Source organism: Lipophrys pholis (genome assembly GCF_963383615.2).
Source record: "Lipophrys pholis genome assembly, chromosome: 19".
NCBI lineage: Eukaryota > Metazoa > Chordata > Actinopteri > Blenniiformes > Blenniidae > Lipophrys > Lipophrys pholis.
The window spans coordinates 18,393,868-18,415,325 of NC_137647.1; the positions used below are offsets into that span (position 1 = coordinate 18,393,868).

Genomic DNA, 21,458 nt, shown 5'->3' on the forward strand with positions numbered 1-21,458 from the left:
GCTGTGAAATCAACTAAAAAGTCAAGTTTGTTTACACAAATAATCTAGTATTGAAGTCAAAAGAACTTTTGTTCAAAATAGAAGAAAGAGTGATTTTCTTCAGGGAATGTGAATAATTTAAGAAATGTGAGTCAATCTTTTTAAATTCATCCACATAACGTATAAAACAATCTTGCTATCTTGACTGTGCTTTATTCTGTATTTCGAAACACCAGATACTACAATACCCATAAGCCATCAGCATTAAGCTCCACAGAATAAGAGAATCGACATATACTAAGACAAAATTAAGTTTTTAATGTATAAAAAAATGAAAGTGTAAATAGTTTAAACAAAATACAATCTTGCTTGATGAACACAAATAAATTATGCAGAAAGTCGCCTTATTTTCAAAACTGCTAAAAATGACTACAAAAGCTCAAACAGCAACATTAAATCTAAATTGTAGTCACAAAACGTCCTGAATGTACATTTAGCAAGAACTACATGCATTACAGACACAAATAACTTTATAAACTGTGTGATCTTTTATAATTAAACATGTTTTGTGACTCCAGAAGAATTTTATTTAGTGCAAAGTGACAAAAAAATGATTTTTTTGAAAGGAGGTTGCAGACCCCTGAACTGCACCAGAAGATTATAGAATAATTTTTTTTCTATTTTGACATTTTATACAGTATCAATTGGGTTCTTTGCAAAAGAAAAAATGACTTTCTGGATGCATTAGGCCTCTGAAAACAGACATTTGGTAACCTGCACTGCTTGTAGGTGCATATCATTAAATATGGTCTCATGGGGTAAAAAAAAAAAAGGTTTTTATGTGCCAAGAGGTGTAAAGCCTTGTCTATTTAAAAAATCGTCACATAATTTAGAAATCAAGCACAAACTGTATCTACCTGATCTCCAGCCCCACTTTAATTTCCTCATCGTCATTAGTTTTAAAGTTACAGGAAGAAATGCAGAAGTTACAGTCTTCGCTTCGCCTGACAAAAGGTTCAATATGATAAGTGGCAGGAGTGGAAATAAATTACTAACCAAAATCCCACCTGTCAGACGATGAAGGATAATACCGATGTTATTGTACTGCGCTTTTGACATTTTGGGGGTATTGATTTTCATCAAACGTGCATTATTGAAATGTTAAGTCTCAATGGACACAAAGAGGCTCTGTGCTACTTCCAAAACCTGCCGGAGATGATTCATCAATGTAACGCGGAAGAAGCAGTGGGTGTCGTTATTCGAGGATCGGTGGGTACTGGCTGGTCTTGTGTGTTACAACAAAAAGGATTTGATGTTTTATCAGATGACACAGTCAACAATAATATGAATACCAGCCAATTATTTCAGGAATAAACACAAACGCCTGGTGATATTTCAACTGAACAGCTCTGCATGTTATGACTTGTAAAATGAACACAAGGGTAAAGAAAAACTTTTTTCACCATCTTTAGCAGATCTAAACATTATATAATATGTTTGTTGAGTGCGTTTATAGATTTGTGCACATCTCCCCGGACCTGTTTATTTTACAGGCGGATGTTCTCTCGCAGTGGAACTGGAGGTTTGTGGTCTGAGCCTGACGCCCCAGCCCGTCAGCAGCGAGTGGCGTTATGTCTGTTAGATTCAATAGAGCATCCCTACCCCGTCCCTGAACCCGGGGGTTTAAAACCCTGCTCTGTCTGCCTGGTTCTTTTCTCTCCTTTTATCCACTAACCGCAACCAGAACAGGAAGAGGTCTGGTTCTACAGAAATTCTCCTCCTCTGAGTCTGGTTCTGCAGGTTTCTTCCTGATGAAAGGAAGTTCTTTCTTTCTCTCTGATGCCCGTTTTGGGGTTTTCTCTGTTAAAGTGCCTTGAAATGAGAGCGTCGTTCTGGTGTGACATAGATTTGTGTGTGTTTCTGGGTTTTGCTTGCCCTCGACCAGGACTGGCAGGTTTGTCGGTTAGAGCAGGTAAGACTGGACTCACCAACTGGTCCCGTTTGTCTTGTTGCTCGTCCACTCTATGATCAGTGGACTCCGATCCGATTGTCTATGATAGATGACAAGTCTCCATTCCAGTGTCCACAGGATACATGAGAGCGCAGCTACGACTGAGACGATCACCGCAGGAGGTGAAGAAAACGTAGATATTTTTGCCAACAGTTGTAAGGTATAGACACAAAAAATGTAACACACGTAAATATTCTGTTATAAATTGTGGATTCAATTTACTCATGAGTGTATGTCAGAAACTAAGTGCATGTAAACAAATGTCATTAGATGTTCAGGTATCATTGCTACGTAAAGAAAATAGTATGTATACTCAAACATATACTCACATTATTGCTCCATGATGAAAAGAGAGTTTAAGTTGAGAAACCAGACCAACAAGACGCGTGCAGGACATCCACAATAATGTCCAAGGCCACGGAGTGAATCATCCAGGCTCTCCTTGACCTCTGATCGCCATTTCTATACAGTCCACAAAGAAGTGTCACTTTTTCTGTATTCAACGTGTTGTGGAATATCTGTCATGGCGGCAACGTGGTGAATCTCTCATTGGGTGTCTTAGTGTCACGTGGACTTAATGGCATCTGAATCTGTGCAACAGAAAGGCATGCTGATGGATTTCTCACAAGGCGAAGGTCTAGAGAGTGTGAAGGCAAAAAGAAAAAGAGAGAAGTTCAAAATAACTTCTCTGGGGGGTGAGAAGAAGGAGGACATAATTTTTTCTGTGTGAAAGAAGATGAGCAGTGTCTAATAAAGTGATGGTGTGCAAAAAAGGGGGATGGTTCAGGCTTGTTGTATCAGTGATGGAGAGGGAGAGGGAGAGAGAGAGAGAGAGAGAGAGAGAGAGAGAGAGAGAGAAAGGGAGGGAGAGAGGCGAGGGCTCGGAGGAACCACGGTGGAGTGGAGTTACACTGAAAAGCAGCTGAGACTTTGCCGCGATGCGGGAGCAGTGCTGAGAGCGCAGAGATGCACGTCTGAAGACAGCAGAGTCGGCGCTGCAGGAGAAGATTCACGCGGCTGAAAAACAGTTTGATTCGTAGGAGTCGGCGGTTTTCATCTCGACAAAGGAAGAGCGAGAAGTTGACTGAGTGGAAGAGTCAGGAGAGAGCTTCTCCTTTCGGGGAACGGTGACCAACTGCTTGAACCCGCAGCCTTTTCTCCATCCAGCACAAGATGCCTGTGATGAAGGGCCTCCTCGCGCCTCAAAACACCTTCTTAGACTCCATTGCAAATCACTTTGACGGCACCCGTAAGTATCTTTAAAGAATATGTTTAAATGCTAAATATAAATGTTTAAATGTCTGCTCCTGGATCGGCAATTTTGCCCCATTGTGACGTCACTTGTTTTCTCAAGGGATGCACTTCAGTAGTTCACATTGTGTAACAGTTTTGTCTCAGTTTTACAGATTCAACTGCACCGGCTAAGTCTGGCTTTTAGGACTTTGGCCGGGGGCGTTTCATAACCCAGTTTGGGATTGTGACAGCCAGTGACAATACTGACATTGACAAACGTGTCCAACTGTAAGTGGGATCCACTCAGCAGTCTTCGAAATATATTGGAATTAAGGAGCCACATGTTGAGCTCTGATGTAGTTTTTCCTCAGTCGTCCGCGCTGGTCAATCGTCACTTTGCATGTTATCTAAGCTCGCGTCAAAGGTTCCAATCCGGTGCTTCAACGTATTCGAAGAATTGGACAATAATGAGGAGCAAATAGGCTTTGGGATGACGAGAGCAGGTTTCTATAGAACCTCCGGTGTGGTTTTATATTTAAATGCTTTGCAATCAGTGAATAGTGTCATCATATATGTGCACTTCCTGTTTTTCATCCGACAGAATGACACTTCTACTCTTTTTAGTAAATATTTCACACATAATTTTCTCCTTTTATCTTAAGCGCAAATAACGACAACGACTGAGGGACGATTTTAATCACATCAACAAACAATCTTTTCGCAAGTGCAGCAACAACGCACGTCTAACTGCTTAAGTTTCATCTCTCTGGATATTTACGTGTGTGTTTTGTAACCGTGCTTGCACGTGCCTTTATATGTGTTTGAAAATGTTTTTATTTTGGGAATTTTTGGAGTCGCATTTTATTGTCTGTCAAGTGACATATCGTTAAAGATTTATTGATAACGTTAGACGGCTGCATCTACATTGAGCTGGAGCGTCAAAATCTATTCAGTTCAAGGACCACATGAAGCCCCGTTTGATGCGCAGTGGGTCGTGCCGCATGATAATCTGTATATAACATGAACATTCAATAACTTTATTTTCATAAAATCTGATTTTCTTTTTAAATTTACACCAAAATAGGATTAAAATCTTTACCTTTGCATGTTTTTAACAATATCTCAAGGCGCAGTGAAAAGTCCAAATAAAATGTCTCTCTCGGTTGATTTGAAGGTTTTTTTCCTGGACTATTTCAGGTCTGGTTAACTGCACCAGCTTTTGTGCAGAGTGAATAAATATCAACTTGTTGCAGACATTTCTTTCCAGAACATGATGAAAAAGCGTGACAGGGGGTGAATGGATCCGACTCTGTTTGTCCTTCACACCCTGACAAATCTATGAATTCACTGTGATGACACTTTTTCTATCTATAACTCCTCAGGTTTATCATGACTTCAAGCACACACACACACACACACACACACACACACACAGAATTGTTAAGAATTTGCACAAATCGCACATTTTATCCAGTCCTTCTACCAGAAAGCCTCTGTATTATATGCGTGAGGGTGAACGTGTGGGGTGACGAGGCCAGTTGACAGAAGATATTCAGTGAAACTGGACTGAAACCCTCACCATGTGGATTCCACATGACCCTGATACCGATGAAGGGGGGGGCTGATTAATTAAAATGAATTATGCAGAGGCCAACAGCCAATCAAACGTCATGTGAGGTCTTGTTCAGTCAGCCTCTTTGAAAGTGAAAGAAATAGTCTAAATTATTCATCTAGTCACTCACCACATCAAAACAGGTAATTAACTTCAGCGACGGACGGTGGCATTTATCATATATAAGACAGTATTTCTGCTTTGAGGCCTGTGGCAACAGGGACATCACATATGTGTGCTCCTTTCCCTACGATCTGCTAATTTCCTGAACTGCTGTTGAAATGTTATATTATTGTGCATTGATTCACAGATAAATTCCCTTCTTTGCTCAGGAAGTGCTACAGCAGGGACAAAAGTCAGACCGAGTTCCTTAAAAGGACTGAATAGGGAATCAGGTGAATCAAAAACAAAAAAAAAGAAACATTTGAAGCCACCTTCAAATTCTCACTCCGGCAGTCAGATCTGTTGAATATGTTTCAGAGGGCAGGGTGTCTTCATAACCCCAGAGATGCAAATTACACTATTGCCATATGTTTGGCTTTTCTTTTTTTTTTTTTTCTTCTTTTTTTTTGTTGCCAGCAGAAATTTCCATGGCAACACAAGTGTGGAAAGATCTTAATTTAGCTTGTGAGATTAACAGCACACACATCAGGTAGAGAAAACATCCACACATTACTAATTGCATGTGTTTTCCTCTGAAACAAAAGCTTTAACACCCCCCCCCCCCCCCCATCACTGACAATGATATCTGGTTTGAAAAAATGGTTTCAAATACAGCTGGCGAGTGCACATCTCTGTCTCTCTTTCTCTCCGAGTATTCATCTAAATAAACTGCACCTTTGTTTACTTTCTTAGCCGCGGGGAAGAGCACAAAGGCCGGTGCTCATTGTGAGCGGTGTCAGAGCAGGTGCTCCACATTTCCCTGATCGCCATTATAATGTTGCTCTCACACGGTCACTCAGAAAAACTTTTAATACGTTTTTTTTTTTGTTTGTTTTTTTGCTTTTAAAGTGCAGTAGGATGAATGGATGAATGAAAGGATGTTTCAAAGAGCAAAATACAGACGGGAAATATCCCGCTCTTGTTGCTCTTGACAACAACAGTGTATGACCCGCCACATCATTTATTTTGAAATATATTGCGCCGCTCATAAGGAGAAACAATAAACTACTTGTTATTAAACCTCAGCCTACGAGCAAGTCGTCGACCCACTCGTGCTTTGTACATCGGCAAGCTTTATTTGAATGGTTTCAATAACAGAAAATGTGTTTTGTGCAATATTTCTGATGGTAAAAGTAACCGTGGTGTCATCTCTGACATCTCATTTCGAAGGCAAATTATTTTTCCCCCACATGGCAGCCCGCCTCCGATCAATGTGAAACGTAACCTCTGATTTCATCCCTTCACACGCCGAATGGATTCACTCTTTGGAATAATGTAGCGTTATTTTCTTCGGCTCTACCACCCACACCTCCTGCCACAGTGATACAAAGAGTGTCTGTTGTACTTTATTCCCTCTCGGTGTTTGTTTGTTTTTATATCATCTCGACGTGATGTTTTGACGAAACTCAGTTCACAAAGATCTTCGTCTCCGCCGCTATTGCCAATAAAGCTTTGGTTCATGTGTCAAGACGAAGAAAAAATGTTTTAAAATGTCATTTTTCTTCTTAGACATAAAGGGATCCAGCTTTATAAATTCAAATCAACTACTTTTCAATCACTGAAGTATTCAAAAATCTTTGAATATTCCAAAACTTTATTTAACTTTTGTGTCTTTTGAAGTCAGGAAGGAATAAAAATATTCATTTGTCTCTCATAGCTCACAAATATTCCATGTGTTGTGTGTTGAAAAAGTCCCTGTTGTACAGTGAGTACCCTCGATTGTTATCAGCTGTGCCTCATTTTTTACTTAGATGTCCCATGATGAAGTTGCCTGCACAACCAAGTATGTTTATGTTCTTCACCTGGATAAGTCGCTGTTTTCATTACTCGTTTTCAGTTTTACTGGCTTGTATTTTGGTTTTCCGGTCACATATTACAGAAGTTTTCTGTTTTTGAATTGGCCTTTTTTCCCGAAGAAGTTTGTTTTGTCCGTAAACATGTTCAAGCAATTGAGTCGGCGCTTTGTGACAGTGAGGATAGTTCTTGTTACATTTAGTCTGCAGGACATGAATGTGGGTTCATGCAATGTGTTAGGCTTTGGTATGTGCCTGAGCTGGATTCAGTACTAACCCATAAGGACTCAGATCACAGCAGGGACTGAAATTCTGGTTCCTGATGACCAAAATCACTAAATGTTGGTAACATTAGAAGGTCAAGCTCCAGATAGGGTGAGGTTGAATTCAGACTTAAGACCTCATTTACATGACAACATTTTCAAGATTTCAAAAATGTTTTGTCGTTATTGGGTCTCAGAGCCACTGAAAACGCAACTTTTGAAAACAGCTACCAAGGTGGAACTTTTCAAAAACACTTTGCCTCCAGGGAAACGAGGGGAACACACGTTTTTTGAAAAAGCTGCAACTGCGCATGAGCAAACAACCATTTCAGTATTTCTGTCACGTCCGTGTTAAACGGACATCGTGTCCAAAACTTTATTGTGTAAACGTGAAACTTTTTTGAAACAAAAAAATGCAAAAGTGATGCGTAAGCAAGGCCTCAGAGATGAGTTTATTTAAATTCGGAGTGAGATTGTTAAATTCTTCAAAAAGGCACACAATACTGTTTTGTGGTTTCTATGGTCAGGATTTACTTTCATTTTTCTGTTGCTGTTTTCATTATTTCTTCACATATTGTAGCACCTTGAGAATTTAACTGTAACTGCATGACAAATCACTGTTAATACAATGCATGGACTGCAGGGAAGTCGGCAGGGAATCAGGCCAATGTGTCATCGCCAGAGAAATATACTGTGAGTGTGTGTGCATGTGTGCACCTGAGAGGATGTCAACCTGATCGAGCACTCACATATGGAGAATCATGTCATGATGAGGACAAAATCTGAAGTCTCCTTCAGGCACGTTTCATGATCAGACTACGATAAGGGCTTGGGTTAGGTTATGCCTGAGTTCACAGTAAATCTGCAGGAATCGATTAGAATGTCCCCAGAAAGCCTGGAAATCTGCATCTGTGTGTGTTCAGATGTGTAAATACTCAAATCTTTTTGCTCCCCCGGCGGCTGTGTAGAAGCATGCTATCTCCTGATAATTACGGTCCAAAGATTCTGTGAGGTTCTGGTCCCTCATTGAGAGCCAGCTGAGACCCAGCACATTTCCTCAGACATCACACACAACCAAAAACAAACTTTAAAAGCCTCTCTGATGTCTCTGATACTATTTCAGGGTGCTGAACGGAAAGCAGACCGAATGACTCATAAGGAAAAGAACATTTGCTTTATGTTTCTGCTTCAACAAATCATGAATCATGAATGGGGCGATGTATAAAAAGGGAGCGAGGAAAGAGGATTTGTAAATAAGAACTGGCTGTATCTCGAGTTTTCTTACACCTGTGAGATTTAGCACAGTCGCCTCACTTTTATGTTGTTTCATTCGCCTCACAGACAGTAACTTCCTGCTGGGAAATGCCCAGGGTCGCTGTGGGTACCCCATTGTTTACTGCTCCGACGGGTTCTGTGAGCTGACGGGCTTCGCTCGGACGGAGGTGATGCAGAAAACCTGCACGTGCAGCTTCCTTCACGGCCCGGAGACCAACGAATATGTGACTCAGCAGGTGGACAAAGCCCTGGAAGGACAGCAGGAGTACCAGGAACAAGTCTGCTTCTATAGGAAGAACGGTAGGATCACACACATTTCAAAATGGTAATCTCCACTCATTAAGGAAGCGACATGCAGACAGGGAGGAAAAAAGCATTGCCTAAATAAGCGTCCAATATTTGCTCTGGTGTGAGAGTTGTGTGACAACATTTTTATACTTTCAGGTAATCTGTTCTGGTGCCTCCTGGATGTTGTGCCCATTAAAAATGAGAAAGGTGAGGTGGTGCTCTTCCTGTTATCCTTCAAGGACGTCACCGAATCTCATGGCAAAGGCCATCACTACGCTCAAGGAGAAGGTGAGTCCAAATCACTGCTGCTTCAACTGTTTGCTATTTAATCTGCATCCTTTGTGTTCATTTTAGTTTTTGTTTTTTTTCTCCCTCAGGTATTTCTGAAGCTGCTCACCAAAGCAGAAAAAGCAACAGGTCACACTTTTCCCGAGCTCGAGAGAGCGGGAGGAGCATTGTGCACCAGCTGAACAACCTTTTCACTCAGAGGGGCAAGAGGAAGCTGACCAACGTGAGTTTAAGTGGAAAGACACCATATCAGTAAAATCCATCTATTGTTCTAAAGCAAGCACATCAAATATGTCAGTTTTGAAATCAAAAAAAGTTCTGTCACCTCTCGTCACCATGAAGGATTTCCTGTCTGTTCACATTAGACGGTGTCATCAATAATCCTGATTGGTGGTAGTTAATTTTGATTGTTTTCAAATGTGAGACAGCACCAAGATTGTATATAGAACGACATTATCAATATTGGACCGCACCACATTTGCAATAACAGGCTTTACAGATTTACTCAGCGATCCTTTATTGAAGAAACAAATCTGTGTCTCCCTAAAGGATTTCAGCCTCAAGTAAAAGAGACGATTGTGATGTTTCCTTAGGAAATGATTGTCTGAACGATTGTTTTTACTTTTTGTTCCCCATCAATGTTAGTAGTGTAACTCACTGAGATGCCAGCAGAAAATGAACAACAATCGTAAATGATAGACATAATGATAAAAGTAAAGTATGCAATGGATTTCCAGAAAACTTCTTGAGTCCTTAACACTCAATATTTTAGTGAAAAATGAATGTAATGAGTGAAATAACACAATTAAATGTAGCGCAAGCACTATAAATTGTTTATTCTAACCATCACTCGTCAACATGTTGTTTAGTGTGGATCTGCAGATGACAAGCTTACTACTTTATGAGTTTTTAGTTAACCGTGTCAATTCCACTCTCAAAGCCAAAAGCCTCCCTCCATCTGCTTTCACCCCAAAGTATTGATTTTAATATCAACAAGACGATGGGATGTTATTTTTTACATTTTCTTTAGCTTTCCTTCCAATCAACCATTTTCCTTCTTGATGACAAAAGATTTCAATAATGGACGATGTAAACACAGATGACATTTTAATCAAATGTATCTGGTGTCATGGTAATATTCAGACATCAGTTGGGACCTAATCAAAGCTGCTGTGAGTTCAGGATTTGACACTAAGCTGAGTAGAAATGTCACAATATGTGTTGTTGTTTTTGTTTTTTTACAGAATAGCTGAATCACAATAAATTCAGAACGGGGTGTTAGGAGTGGAGAGTGAACTTGTAAAAAAAATCTATTCATGAAATCAGGCACGCCAGCCGTATCAATTCCTCCTCGTTTAAACATCTTGCGGTGTGTTTTTCAGAGTGTGTTCCAGAAGCCCTCCATACCCGAGTACAAGGTGGCGACTGTCAAGAAGTCCCGTTTCATCCTGCTGCACTACAGCGTCTCCAAAGCCTTGTGGGACTGGCTGATCCTGCTGGCCACCTTCTACGTGGCCGTCACGGTGCCTTACAACGTCTGCTTCGTCAGCCACGACGAGGGCAGCGACCAGCGCTCGCTCGTCAGCCGGAGCACGATGGGCAGCGACATCGCAGTGGAGATGCTCTTCATGCTTGGTATTCATGTTGGATCAGAATACTTTTATAATGAGTGGCGTAATGCGTAGCTAATGTATTTATTGCAAAGGGCACGCCAGTTGACCTTTGAGTTGGAATATCTCCAGCAGCAATGTAAACAGAGCAATAATAAGTTTACTTTGTGCATGAACTATTTTCTGATGTAGCCGCTGTGGTTTCCCTGGCAATGATGAGCACATGACTCCCTCCCACCCGTCCTCTCCCGCATGAGGTGTCTCTGCTGGCCCAGGTTAAGAATCATAATTAGATTTCTCTCACTTCGTCCCAGTTCTCCTTCAAAGAAAGTGTGATAGCACATCTGTCACATGGCTTTTTTTTTTTTTTTTTTTTTGCTTCTTCTCGCCTCTCCAGTCAGTCTGGAAACAGATTGTTACACAGACTTAGCTCATGCCCCGTCACCTACCACACCTTTTTGTGACGGCAAGTCATTCTTATTGACCAGTGGAGCGGTGTGTTCGTTTCACGAGTCGTCCTTGCTTTCTAATACAGCCTCAGTCTGTTGTCAACCTTGTGTATTTTTCTATATTTTTCCCCTGTTTTCTTTTTACAGGTTTTGTCCCATTTTTCCGGCTCCTTGTTTCTTGTCTTGTGTCTTTGTCATGTCTGTTGCTCAAGCCTCCATTATTTTCCTTGAGTGTTGCCAGCCGTGTCTTCTTTAATAATAATAACTTTATTTAACAAGCACCTTTTCTACATAAAATACAACTTACAGCGCTACATGATTCAAAAAGGAGAAAAAAATACATGAAGGAGAGGAAATAAAAAAGAAAAATTAACAAATTGCATCAGAAAAGAAAACAGTTTGAAAGAATTCTAGTCCACATAAAAAGATTTGAGCTGTTTTGTTTTGGGTTTGTTTTTAACAAGAAAGTCAAAATTATAAAGTATTCTTTCTGTGTTTCGCGATAGGAACAATTTACAAAGCTGCATTAGCTGATGTTAAAATGCAGTTTGAAACGTGGGCGCTTGCCCATGAGGTGTATATGAATAGAAATAAATTTGAATTCTATTCTAAAAGAGACAGCCAGTCTACCGACGCTAAAACAGATGTCCAAGTCTTCTGTTCGGGGCTGCTTCATCAATCACGGACCACATTCTGCTTTTTAATCCATGTTTGCATATTGGATCATTTTCTGTGCACACACAAGCACAGACACCCTGAGTCTATTCGTCAAGCACAATCTTTGTTTTTAAATGAGAACTAATGTCTTACAAGTAACAGCCACAATACAACCAGAGCTGAGGTATCGGTGATGCTGCTATGAAAGAGATCAAACTAGTATTAGTCTGTCAAGGTGTTAAAGATTTTAAAACATGCATAATGCCACTGCTTGGAGAAGTTTCCTGGACATTTCATTGTATTTTGCACCAGAAAATATCATTTTAATTACGTTATGTTGAGATTATAGTCTTTTGTTTTTTGTAGTAATTGTTTGGTTTTGTGAAAATATGGACATTTTCATCACGTATTCTCTGGGCCACAAAAAAAGAAAAGCTTTAAAGTTTAAATTTAAAGGTTATCAGTTGACAATGGTTTGTGTAGGATATATTTTGTTGTGTTGGTTGTATCCTTGACAACAGCTTTCCGTTCTCTTTTCATTTCTCACTCTGGCTTGACACCAGTTGTTTCACTCGTACAGTTGTAATAATCGGCTCAAGGGGATGTAGGTAGAGTTCTTTTGACATCTAGTCTCATGACTGGATGTTTTAAATTTGAAAAAAATATTTTGTTTTGTAATGATTAGGATAAAAGCTGGAAAATAAGCAATAAAACAAGATGAATGGGAGTGAAAGGTGGAACGGTTGCTGGCAGTCAGGAAGTATTATACTTTGCCATTGAACTGCAATTGCAAACAAAAATCGTATTTACTTAATTGTGACTTTGTGAGGTCTGATGGTAAAGACATAAAGATATTTGATCAAACTGATCCACTCTCTCCATCTGCAAAACAAACCTTGACTCCACCTGTCAATGCTTTCATACGCACCTGCAAGTTCTCCTGAAAAGCCTGAGCTGATGGTTTTGAATCCCATCCGTCATTCTTAAAATACATTTTTTAATTTTCTTGCTCCCTTTCAGACATCATCCTGAATTTCCGAACCACCTACGTGAGTCAGTCGGGTCAAGTAGTGTACGACACCCGCTCCATCTACCTCCATTACTGCACCACCTGGTTCTTTGTGGATCTGATCGCAGCGTTACCGTTCGACCTCCTCTACGCTTTCAACATCACAGTGGTGAGTCTGACACTTCAGATATTCAGAAGCCGACTGTGATATTTCCTCTTCTGTAAATCCCCCGGTGTCCCTGAGTGCACTTAACTCCAAGACACGCGACTCTTGTTTCACTGTCGTTCCCCCGGAGCAAAGACTGATGATTATCCCTCTCCCTCCTCACTGAGGCACTTCACTGAGCTGTCTTGTTTGTCTGTTTGCTTCAACCCTTGTACTTCTCGTGGATTAGTCTTGGATTGCCAAAGGCATCGGCTGACACACAACAATGTCTCTCTAACTGTACAAAACTTCTAGAGTTGAAGTAACTTTAAATTTGGGGATAGTGCAATGGGGACTGTAGTGGCATTTTCGTTTACAAGATTAAATGGCACTCGGTCCGTGGGAGTCTGATATTTATTGTGGACACGCATCAAAACTGAACAAAGTCTTTTACAAACTTAATGGCTCCCAACTATAGAAACGGAACCATTTCATTTCTCCTAAAAGGGACACCATTGAAAACAGGAAAATCTCCACAGCCCGTAGAAATCTATTCTAAAGAAAACAATAAACACCATCAATATATATATATATATATTTCCCTTTTCAAAATTTGTTTTATAAATTTTCCATGACTTATTATTTAGATTGTGTTGTTTTACATCCAATGAACCAATATTTAAATGTATAATCTTTTTTTCATCTACATCAGTATAACAGAAGGCTGTGGCTAAACTGATAGAACAGGTTGTCTCTAAATCAGGAGTACCAAACTCTCTTCACTTCATTGGCCACACAGAACACTATTTGTTCTCTAGTGAGCCTGATAGGTACATAACTAAATTATTTGTGAACAAAATTTTTTTAACTTGAAATCTCTCTTTGTTCCAGTGCAACAAAGTATTAATTTACCATTAAGAAATTCATATTAAAAGAACTATCCTTTTACAAAACACGACAATATTGTGTCTCAGTTCACCACATGCTTTACAACTTACAGATCACAGTGGATTTTTTTATTACACCTTTTATCTTAAAAGGAATAGAATATTTGGCCACATGTAGCAGATTGAAATCTCTTGAGGGCCGTACGTTTCACACCCCTGCTCTAATCCCTCAGTTTGCTCTGTTCGTGCCTTGAACGCCACATTTTATCACCACTAATGTGAATGTGACTCACACTGTGAAGTCCGTTGATGGAGCTGAAATGGTAAAGATGTGTGGTTTAATTGAGGCCTTTGTTTGTGGTCAGACCTCTCTGGTGCACCTGCTGAAGACGGTTCGCCTGCTGCGCCTGCTGCGCCTCTTACAGAAGCTGGATCGTTACTCGCAGTACAGCGCTGTGGTGCTCACCCTGCTCATGTCTGTCTTTGCTCTGCTGGCTCACTGGATGGCTTGTGTCTGGTATGTCATCGGACGCAAAGAGATAGAGAGCAGTGACCCCATCACCGCTGACATAGGTGAGCGCATCGTTTATGTGTTTGATGGCTCCCACATCCATCCTCATACTCATCAGCTCCACCAGGAGGAAGGTGTTGCAATAGTGACGCAAGCACTTGGAGATCTCTAGTGATGCAGAGAATTGTCTCAGTCCAGAGGAAGTAGAGGTCACAGAGTAACTCCAGTATATTACCATTATGTGATTCCATATTATATCAGCTGTTATGCTTTGTATCACTTACCAGACGGGACCACTTGTCTCATTCAGTTCAATTCAATTTAATTTATTATAGTATCAAATACGACATAGTCATTTCAAAGCACTTTGATCCATCAACCTGTCGAAATGCATTTCTAAAGCCCTTTACAACTCTCAAGGTTCATTTCATTTCATGTGACTATATCACTGAAGATTAAAAGCTAGTCTGAATAAATAGGTTTTGAGCCTGGATTTAAAGAGGCCAAAGTCGGTAAAGGTGCATATGTCGAGGGGCAGTTTGTTACAGAGTTAACAGAAATAAACCCAACAATTCCACATGAGCAAGCAGAAGAGGTGGTGGAAAGGAAACAAGAAGAACCCTAAAGAACCAGACGAGACGAGGAGACGTTCTACTGTTCAGATTGGAGTTAGAGGACAGAGGAGAGAAATGGATAGAACAGAGACAGAGAGTATAACAGGCAAAGAGACATAAATCCACTCTCTGCAGACTACAGGAGCAAGACAAAATGTTAGTGACATGTAATAGTGACACGTGGTGAGTGAGAAAGGAAAGAAACTCCGTGTAGGTCCCACAGCAGTCTAAACCTAAAGCAGCTCTATCAAATAGAAAAGTCTTCCCCGAAGCCTTAAAGGAGTAATTCTACAGCTTTTCAACACTTTCACATGGTCTCGTTGGTCTAAAAACATTAAATTCAAAGTTTATTGACCAAAATCCATCTTTTCTTTGATGTTCCCCCATTTGAATATTGGACCATAAGAGCTGCATTAAGAATCTGATGTGTCTGCATGAGCTGGACTGGCTCCGCCCACACATGCCCATTTTGGGAAGGGGAGGAAATACTTCCTCTCATGGTGCCATGTGCCAGAGCAGAGCTGACTAATTGTTGGAGGGTCAAAGGGAGGGCCAACCTTGATTGGGATTGGCTAAACCCCTGATGACACTATGTAGGGTTTGATTTCTGATGTGCTCGTCGGAGCAACACACCTTTTTGAAAGTAGAAACAAGCCAGGGAGAGAGAGGACAGACTTTGTCCACTTCTGGAGTGTCATTCTCAGGTACGGGGACGATTATTACCGTTGGAAAACCATTAGAAAGTGCATTTTGCATTTAAAAGTAGAGACTGTGTCAGTCTCCTTAAAGTGTGAGCTGGTTCTACATGAGAGGAGCCAGACAGCTGAAAGCTCTGCCTCATATTCTTCTTTAATATGTCCTCGGATATACAGTCATATACAACCAGCTTCTGCTCTGTGCCACCAGGCTGGCTTCAGGAGTTAGGAAAGCGTCTCGAAACCCCGTATGTCAACAGCACCATGGGAGGTCCGTCCATGCCCAGCGCCTACATTGCCTCGCTCTACTTCACCCTCAGCAGCCTCACCAGCGTCGGTTTTGGCAACGTGTGCGCCAACACGGACGCAGAGAAGATTTTCTCTATCTGTATCATGCTCATGGGTGGTGAGTTATAAAGTGATGACTCAAAGATTGTCCTGATAGTTTCTCATCAATGCTCCAAGACGGCTTCTTTCCGCCTGCAGCCCTGATGCACGCAGTGGTCTTTGGCAACGTGACGGCCATCATCCAGCGCATGTACTCCCGCCGGTCGCTCTACCACACGCGCATGAAGGATCTCAAAGACTTCATCCGTGTGCATCGGCTTCCTCAGCAGCTGAAGCAGAGGACGCTGGAGTACTTTCAGGCCACCTGGTCGGTCAACAATGGCATCAATGCCAACGAGGTGAGTGAACAACAATAAAGGCTGTGATTCATTGTGCCAAGGATAAAATTAGCTTTTAATGGATTGTCAATAAGCGATAAAAACCTTCGCCCCGAGGAGAACTGTCTACTGGTTTGTCAACCTATATGTGTTGACTGTGCTGCTGTAATGCCCCCGAGCAGAGCAAAAGTACAGCCTGTGTGGGCGTTCGATTTTAGATTCAGAAATGTCATCCTTAAAATGTAGGGCGCCTCGAACTCTCTGGAGCCTTAGTCCATTTCCTTAAGTAGATGGCCCTTTGACTCAGATAGAAACTCGGTAACAATGCCGGAGCCTATCGAGGAGAAGTTCCCTGTAATTAAAAGGGTAGGAGCTGAAAAAGAGAGAACACTCATTAACACCCTCCCGTCAACATTTATAGATAATGAATTCACTGTTGAAGGTGGCAGACACAGCCAATGATTATTGTGAACGTGTTAGATTTAATGCATTTTTTACTGAGCAGCTCGGCCTATAATGTGAGTGCACTGGCCTTTGACTGCAGCAACTCAGAGCCAATTTTCTCCATACTTTCATAAAGGCAAGTGTTTTTAACGCAGCGACCATGTGATACACTCTATTCGTGTTTGTAGTATTCCGACTCTTCTTTTAGTCGCGATTGCTTGACAAGGATCCAGTTTTGCTGGCATCAAGAAAAAGTACCGTTTACTTCTTGAAGCAAATCGACACTAACAAATAGTTTTTAAAGTCTCTGCCCTTCCTCATCCTCTCCCTCTCAGCTGTTGCATGACTTCCCAGACGAGCTGCGAGCCGACATCGCCATGCATCTGAACAAAGACATCCTGCAGCTCCCCGTGTTCGAGCGAGCCAGCAGAGGGTGTCTGCGTTCCCTCTCCCTGCACATCAAGACGTCCTTCTGTGCACCGGGGGAATATCTCATCCGTCACGGAGACGCCCTGCAGGCAAATTATTTCGTCTGCTCCGGCTCCCTGGAGGTGCTGAAAGACGGCATGGTTCTCGCCATCCTAGGTCAGTGTGCACGCTGTGTCAAGCCTGCACCCACGTGCTCCTTGCTCTGTCGTTCGCATCTTCATTTTTATCCACTCTGCTCTTCAGGGAAAGGTGACCTCATCGGGGCCGACCTTCCAGATCACGAGCAAGTGATCAAAACCAACGCAGATGTGAAGGCGCTGACCTACTGTGACCTGCAGTACATCAGTGTGAGGGCGTTGAGGGAGGTCCTCGGCCTCTACCCAGAATACAGCAGTCGCTTCAGCTCTGACATCCACCACAACCTCACCTACAATCTAAGAGAGGGCAGTGAAGCTGACGTAAGACATTTTGGGTTTATTTTCATCTGAAGCAGATATCTACCACTCTTTGATTTACCCTCCCTCTGCAGAAATCACCTCATGTGTGTGTAATCCCTTGTTTATTTTAACTTTCATACCTGTAGGGAGCGAAACGATTTCTATGGACTCCCAAGTCATCTCAGGTGAGTCACTAACATTAATTCGTCTGTAAATCTCTTTATATTTCACTTTTGGACACATCAAACTTATTAGTATTTAAAGTAGCTCATTAAATTCTTCAATTTATGTGATATAAAAAGCCAAGATAAAGAATATCAAGATGTTGTAAAGTGAAATAGGAAAAAGAGGCAACAGAGGTCGGGTTTTAAATTAAAAGATGACGAAATGAAAAGTTACGTCACATCACAAATAAATAGTTGTCGCAAATCTATTATCTCCTGTCTAATGTCTGGCTTTTTATGTTTTTCTTTTTGATGCAAGACATGAAAAACTGGACTTGTGTTTGACAGATATATCATTTTCAAGAAGAGATGTTATTGTACTTTATGAGCCATGTCACATATCTTTTAAGTTGTTTGGCTATGTATACAACTTACCTATATTGAAAAGTAACGTATATATCTGAAAATAAGTGTACAAACCCTCTGACGCCAATTTTGGTCAGAAAAATACAGTAAATGTGTCCAAGATGATGTAATCTAATTAAAATGTGATTTATATGAAATTCTTATCCAAACAAACATCATATATTTTAAATGAGTGTGTTTGCTGTGCGTCTTAATCAGGGCCATGTCTCTCAGGAGCGAAAACTGCCCTACATCATCGAGGCAGATGATGCCAAAAGTGTGGAAGGCACCAGATACTCTGGGCAGAGCCAGGTCCCCCTGCTGCAGGGCATGGCCAGCCCCGATCACCAGCCCTGCCTCACCACACTGCTGGGAGAGGAGCTCCACCACATCAACGCACTTCACCTCTGCCGGTCGCCCGTTCAGGGGGGCAGAGGTCACAGTCCCTCCCCTCAGCCATTCATCCACGGAGCGCTCGCCCCAACTCCTTTGTCCAATCTGGCCGGTGTCCCAGACTTAGACCACCGGCCGACCAAGCTCCTCATGCCATCCCTGCCTTGTGTTAGTCCTCTGAACCTGAGCCCCAGGTAACCCGTCCAGTCCGACTCGTCCCAAAATATCAGCAGGCTGCTTTTCATCTATTCACAATTATGTAACACCCATTTGTCTGTTTGCCAGAGTCGTGGATGGAATTGAGGACAACGGCCCCACATTTCACTTTAATGTGGAGCACAGTGAGACAAAGACAAACATCACTGGTAAGCCTCTGCAAGCTGCCCAATGGAAAGAACTCAACTTTAATCTGTGCAAAGTAAACACTGAAAGCTGACAAACTTATTCTACTTTATTTTATGGTTGGTCTTTAACCAGTTTCTCATTTAGGATTGAATGTCTTAAACAAAACAGTTCATTTCATCAGTGTCACTCTAGTGACTGTATTTTTCTTGCCCCTTTCAGACCGGTTGCAGTTGAACACTACCCTATTGCTGGAGACAGAGGAAGTCAGACAGAACATCAGCAAGCTGAACAAAGAGGTATCGTTATCAAACATTTCTCTCCTTGTGCTTGTCGGGTTAGTTTCAAACCATATTTATTGTTTGGGTCTATTACCATTACCGTCAACAGCTTTTTTTATTCAAGGCATGATTTAACTTCTGTTCACCTCTCCTTCTCAGGTGAGCAGCTTGAATCAAGAGGTTTCCAACTTGGCCAAAGAGCTCCACGACATCATGCAGTTCATGCAGTCCCATATAGCCATGCTCCACTACACCTCTCCAGCCTCCTCATATTCATACGGCCTGCAGATGGTCCCCAATCCCAGTGTGACGACTTCCGGCAACTGGCAGCCTCACGTCCCTTTAAATGTATCCACTGGGCCACACCTCCATCGCGATGCCGTCAACCACCCGACGAGAAACACATGGGGCTGCAGTGGGCTGCCTTCACATGGCAGGAGTGCCCCCCTGCTGCACTCTACGAGCCCTGCCTCGTCCTGTTTACATCTCTGCTGCTCTGACCGAGAAGGCGCCGCCGCTCACAGGCTGCAGGGTCCATGCGGCACATTTCAAACACCCAGAACAACTCCGAGCTCTCCTTATATGAGCCACTCTCAAGCCCAGGGAGGCCCGTCCCTCCTGAGCATCAGCACCACCTTCAACGGCTTCCCGGTGATTTGTCAGGCCTCGCAGGCGGTCTACAACCCGCCCACAGTGAGCAGCCCTCACCCGTTATGTTCTACAGTCAATTCCAGCTACTCCCATCCGTCTTTTACTCCTCAAACCAACCCTGATCCCATATATAATCAGACCAGGTCGCAGACACCCATCCATTCCTCAATCACCCCGACTGGCCCACCTCAGTATCACACTGCCTTCAGCCCCATGACGCCTTCAAAGGTCCACACTTCTGTGCGCGCAGGGCACAACCCAGGTCCACAGGCGTCTGTCAGACAAAATGACCCAGTGGGCTCGAGCCCCGGGCACCACGTACATGATCTGTCGTGTTCTCTGCTGGAGCAGGTCCCTCAGCGAGACGGTAGAGCTTCACTGTATCACGAGAGGATGAGCAATACCGACTCACATGGCATGACTGGTAAAATTCTAGATGTGGGGGAAACGCCTCACTGATGAAGTCAATATCTCGCTGTGTTGATGCATGATCATGATGTGTCTGTTGTGTATTAAACTGTGTTGTGTCATTCCTGATACATTCACAAGTCTTTAACTTAATGCATGGGGGTTTATTCCTACAGCAGCAACAGAATAAATAACTTGCCTCCAATTTAAATAGCTTATTTGTGGATTTTTGTTTAGATTATGTTACTAACCAGCAGAGAACACAGTTGGTGACAACACTCTTCATACACTGTCTTCACCAGTAATCTACAAGAAGAACATATAAAAAGTGTATTTTTGTTTTTGCCTTGGTTGTCATTAAACGTGAGGAGGAGTGTTGACATGGTCGAAGGTGTAACTCAGGGGTCTGCAACCTTTATGATCAAAAGAGTCTTTTTCTTAATCTTCCACCAAACATAATATGTGTGGAGCCATAAAATATGATAATCATCTTAAATAAAAAATGTTGCGATACGAAAAGAAATAAGGTTGCATTAGTGAAGTGTCACAGGTACAATTTAGAAATATTTGATTACATTTTCAACTGTTTTTCTCATTTTTAAATGTTTTCCCGCTTTGGTCATTTTATACATCTTGGCTACTTTAGACTCTTTAGCTGTTTATACACTCGATACGTTTCCCAATGCTTAGAGCATTTATTGCAATACTAGTAGTTTTATTCTTTTATTTTTCCCTTTTGTCTTCTTTGTTCCTTAAAGGATTCCAAAGGAAAACCTTTTATTTATTTTTTGTTTACAACTTTTTTCAATTTTTGCTTTTGTCTTTCTTTTACTTTTTTTGTTTTAAAAAAAATCTTTTTCTCCTCATTTTTTCTTTCTTTCTTCTATTTTTCTTTCTTTTTCCTTTTTCTTCTTTCTGTTCCTTTATTTATTTTACTCAAAGCTATGGTTGATTCAGGAAAATCAGTGTGGCATGTAGATACAATTTCTTTTATTTTATTTTATTTTTTATGTTTATTCACATTACATCTTGTGAAAGCTTCAAGGAGCCACTACAGAGGAGGTGAAGAGCCACATGTGGCTCCAGAGCGGCAGGCTGCAGACCCCTGAACTACAAGTTCCAATGTGATCAGGCAAGTCAAACTACAAGTATGCAGCGCCACTTACTGGTAACATGTGGTAACACAAACTAAATGCACAACGCCGTGCTTAAAATCTGATGTAACGCCTTGAAGACGAGTTCACCATCAAACCTCCCTGCCCAATAACCTGAAGCGTTTATCGTGTGTGTAAATTTCTTCTTGATTAAATGTGATGTTTTTTTAGACGTCTGAGTATTTTCATAACTTCATTCAAAAG

The 21,458-nt window shown here is 41.7% G+C and overlaps 1 protein-coding gene across 1 annotated transcript; it reads left to right on the forward strand.

The window, feature by feature from the left end:
* The first annotated feature begins 2,842 nt into the window (after positions 1–2,842).
* Positions 2,843–20,308, forward strand: kcnh4a (potassium voltage-gated channel, subfamily H (eag-related), member 4a). The gene is made up of 16 exons (XM_080487767.1): positions 2,843–3,239; positions 8,395–8,628; positions 8,773–8,904; positions 8,994–9,127; positions 10,287–10,539; positions 12,641–12,798; positions 14,027–14,234; positions 15,693–15,887; positions 15,968–16,167; positions 16,926–17,175; positions 17,263–17,477; positions 17,603–17,641; positions 18,245–18,612; positions 18,704–18,783; positions 18,983–19,059; positions 19,201–20,308. Exons 1-16 carry the CDS (start codon positions 3,164–3,166, stop codon positions 20,149–20,151), a joined length of 3,570 nt encoding a protein of 1,189 aa, XP_080343893.1. The 5' UTR covers positions 2,843–3,163; the 3' UTR covers positions 20,152–20,308.
* Positions 20,309–21,458: the final 1,150 nt, after the last annotated feature.

Coding starts and splice junctions, on each gene's coding strand:
- kcnh4a (XM_080487767.1), top strand. CDS start 3,164: ATGCCTGTGATGAAGGGCCTCCTCGCGCCTCAAAACACCTTCTTAGAC. Junction 3,240..8,394: donor AAATCACTTTGACGGCACCC/GTAAGTATCTTT, acceptor TTCGCCTCACAG/ACAGTAACTTCCTGCTGGGA. Junction 15,888..15,967: donor CTGTATCATGCTCATGGGTG/GTGAGTTATAAA, acceptor TTCCGCCTGCAG/CCCTGATGCACGCAGTGGTC.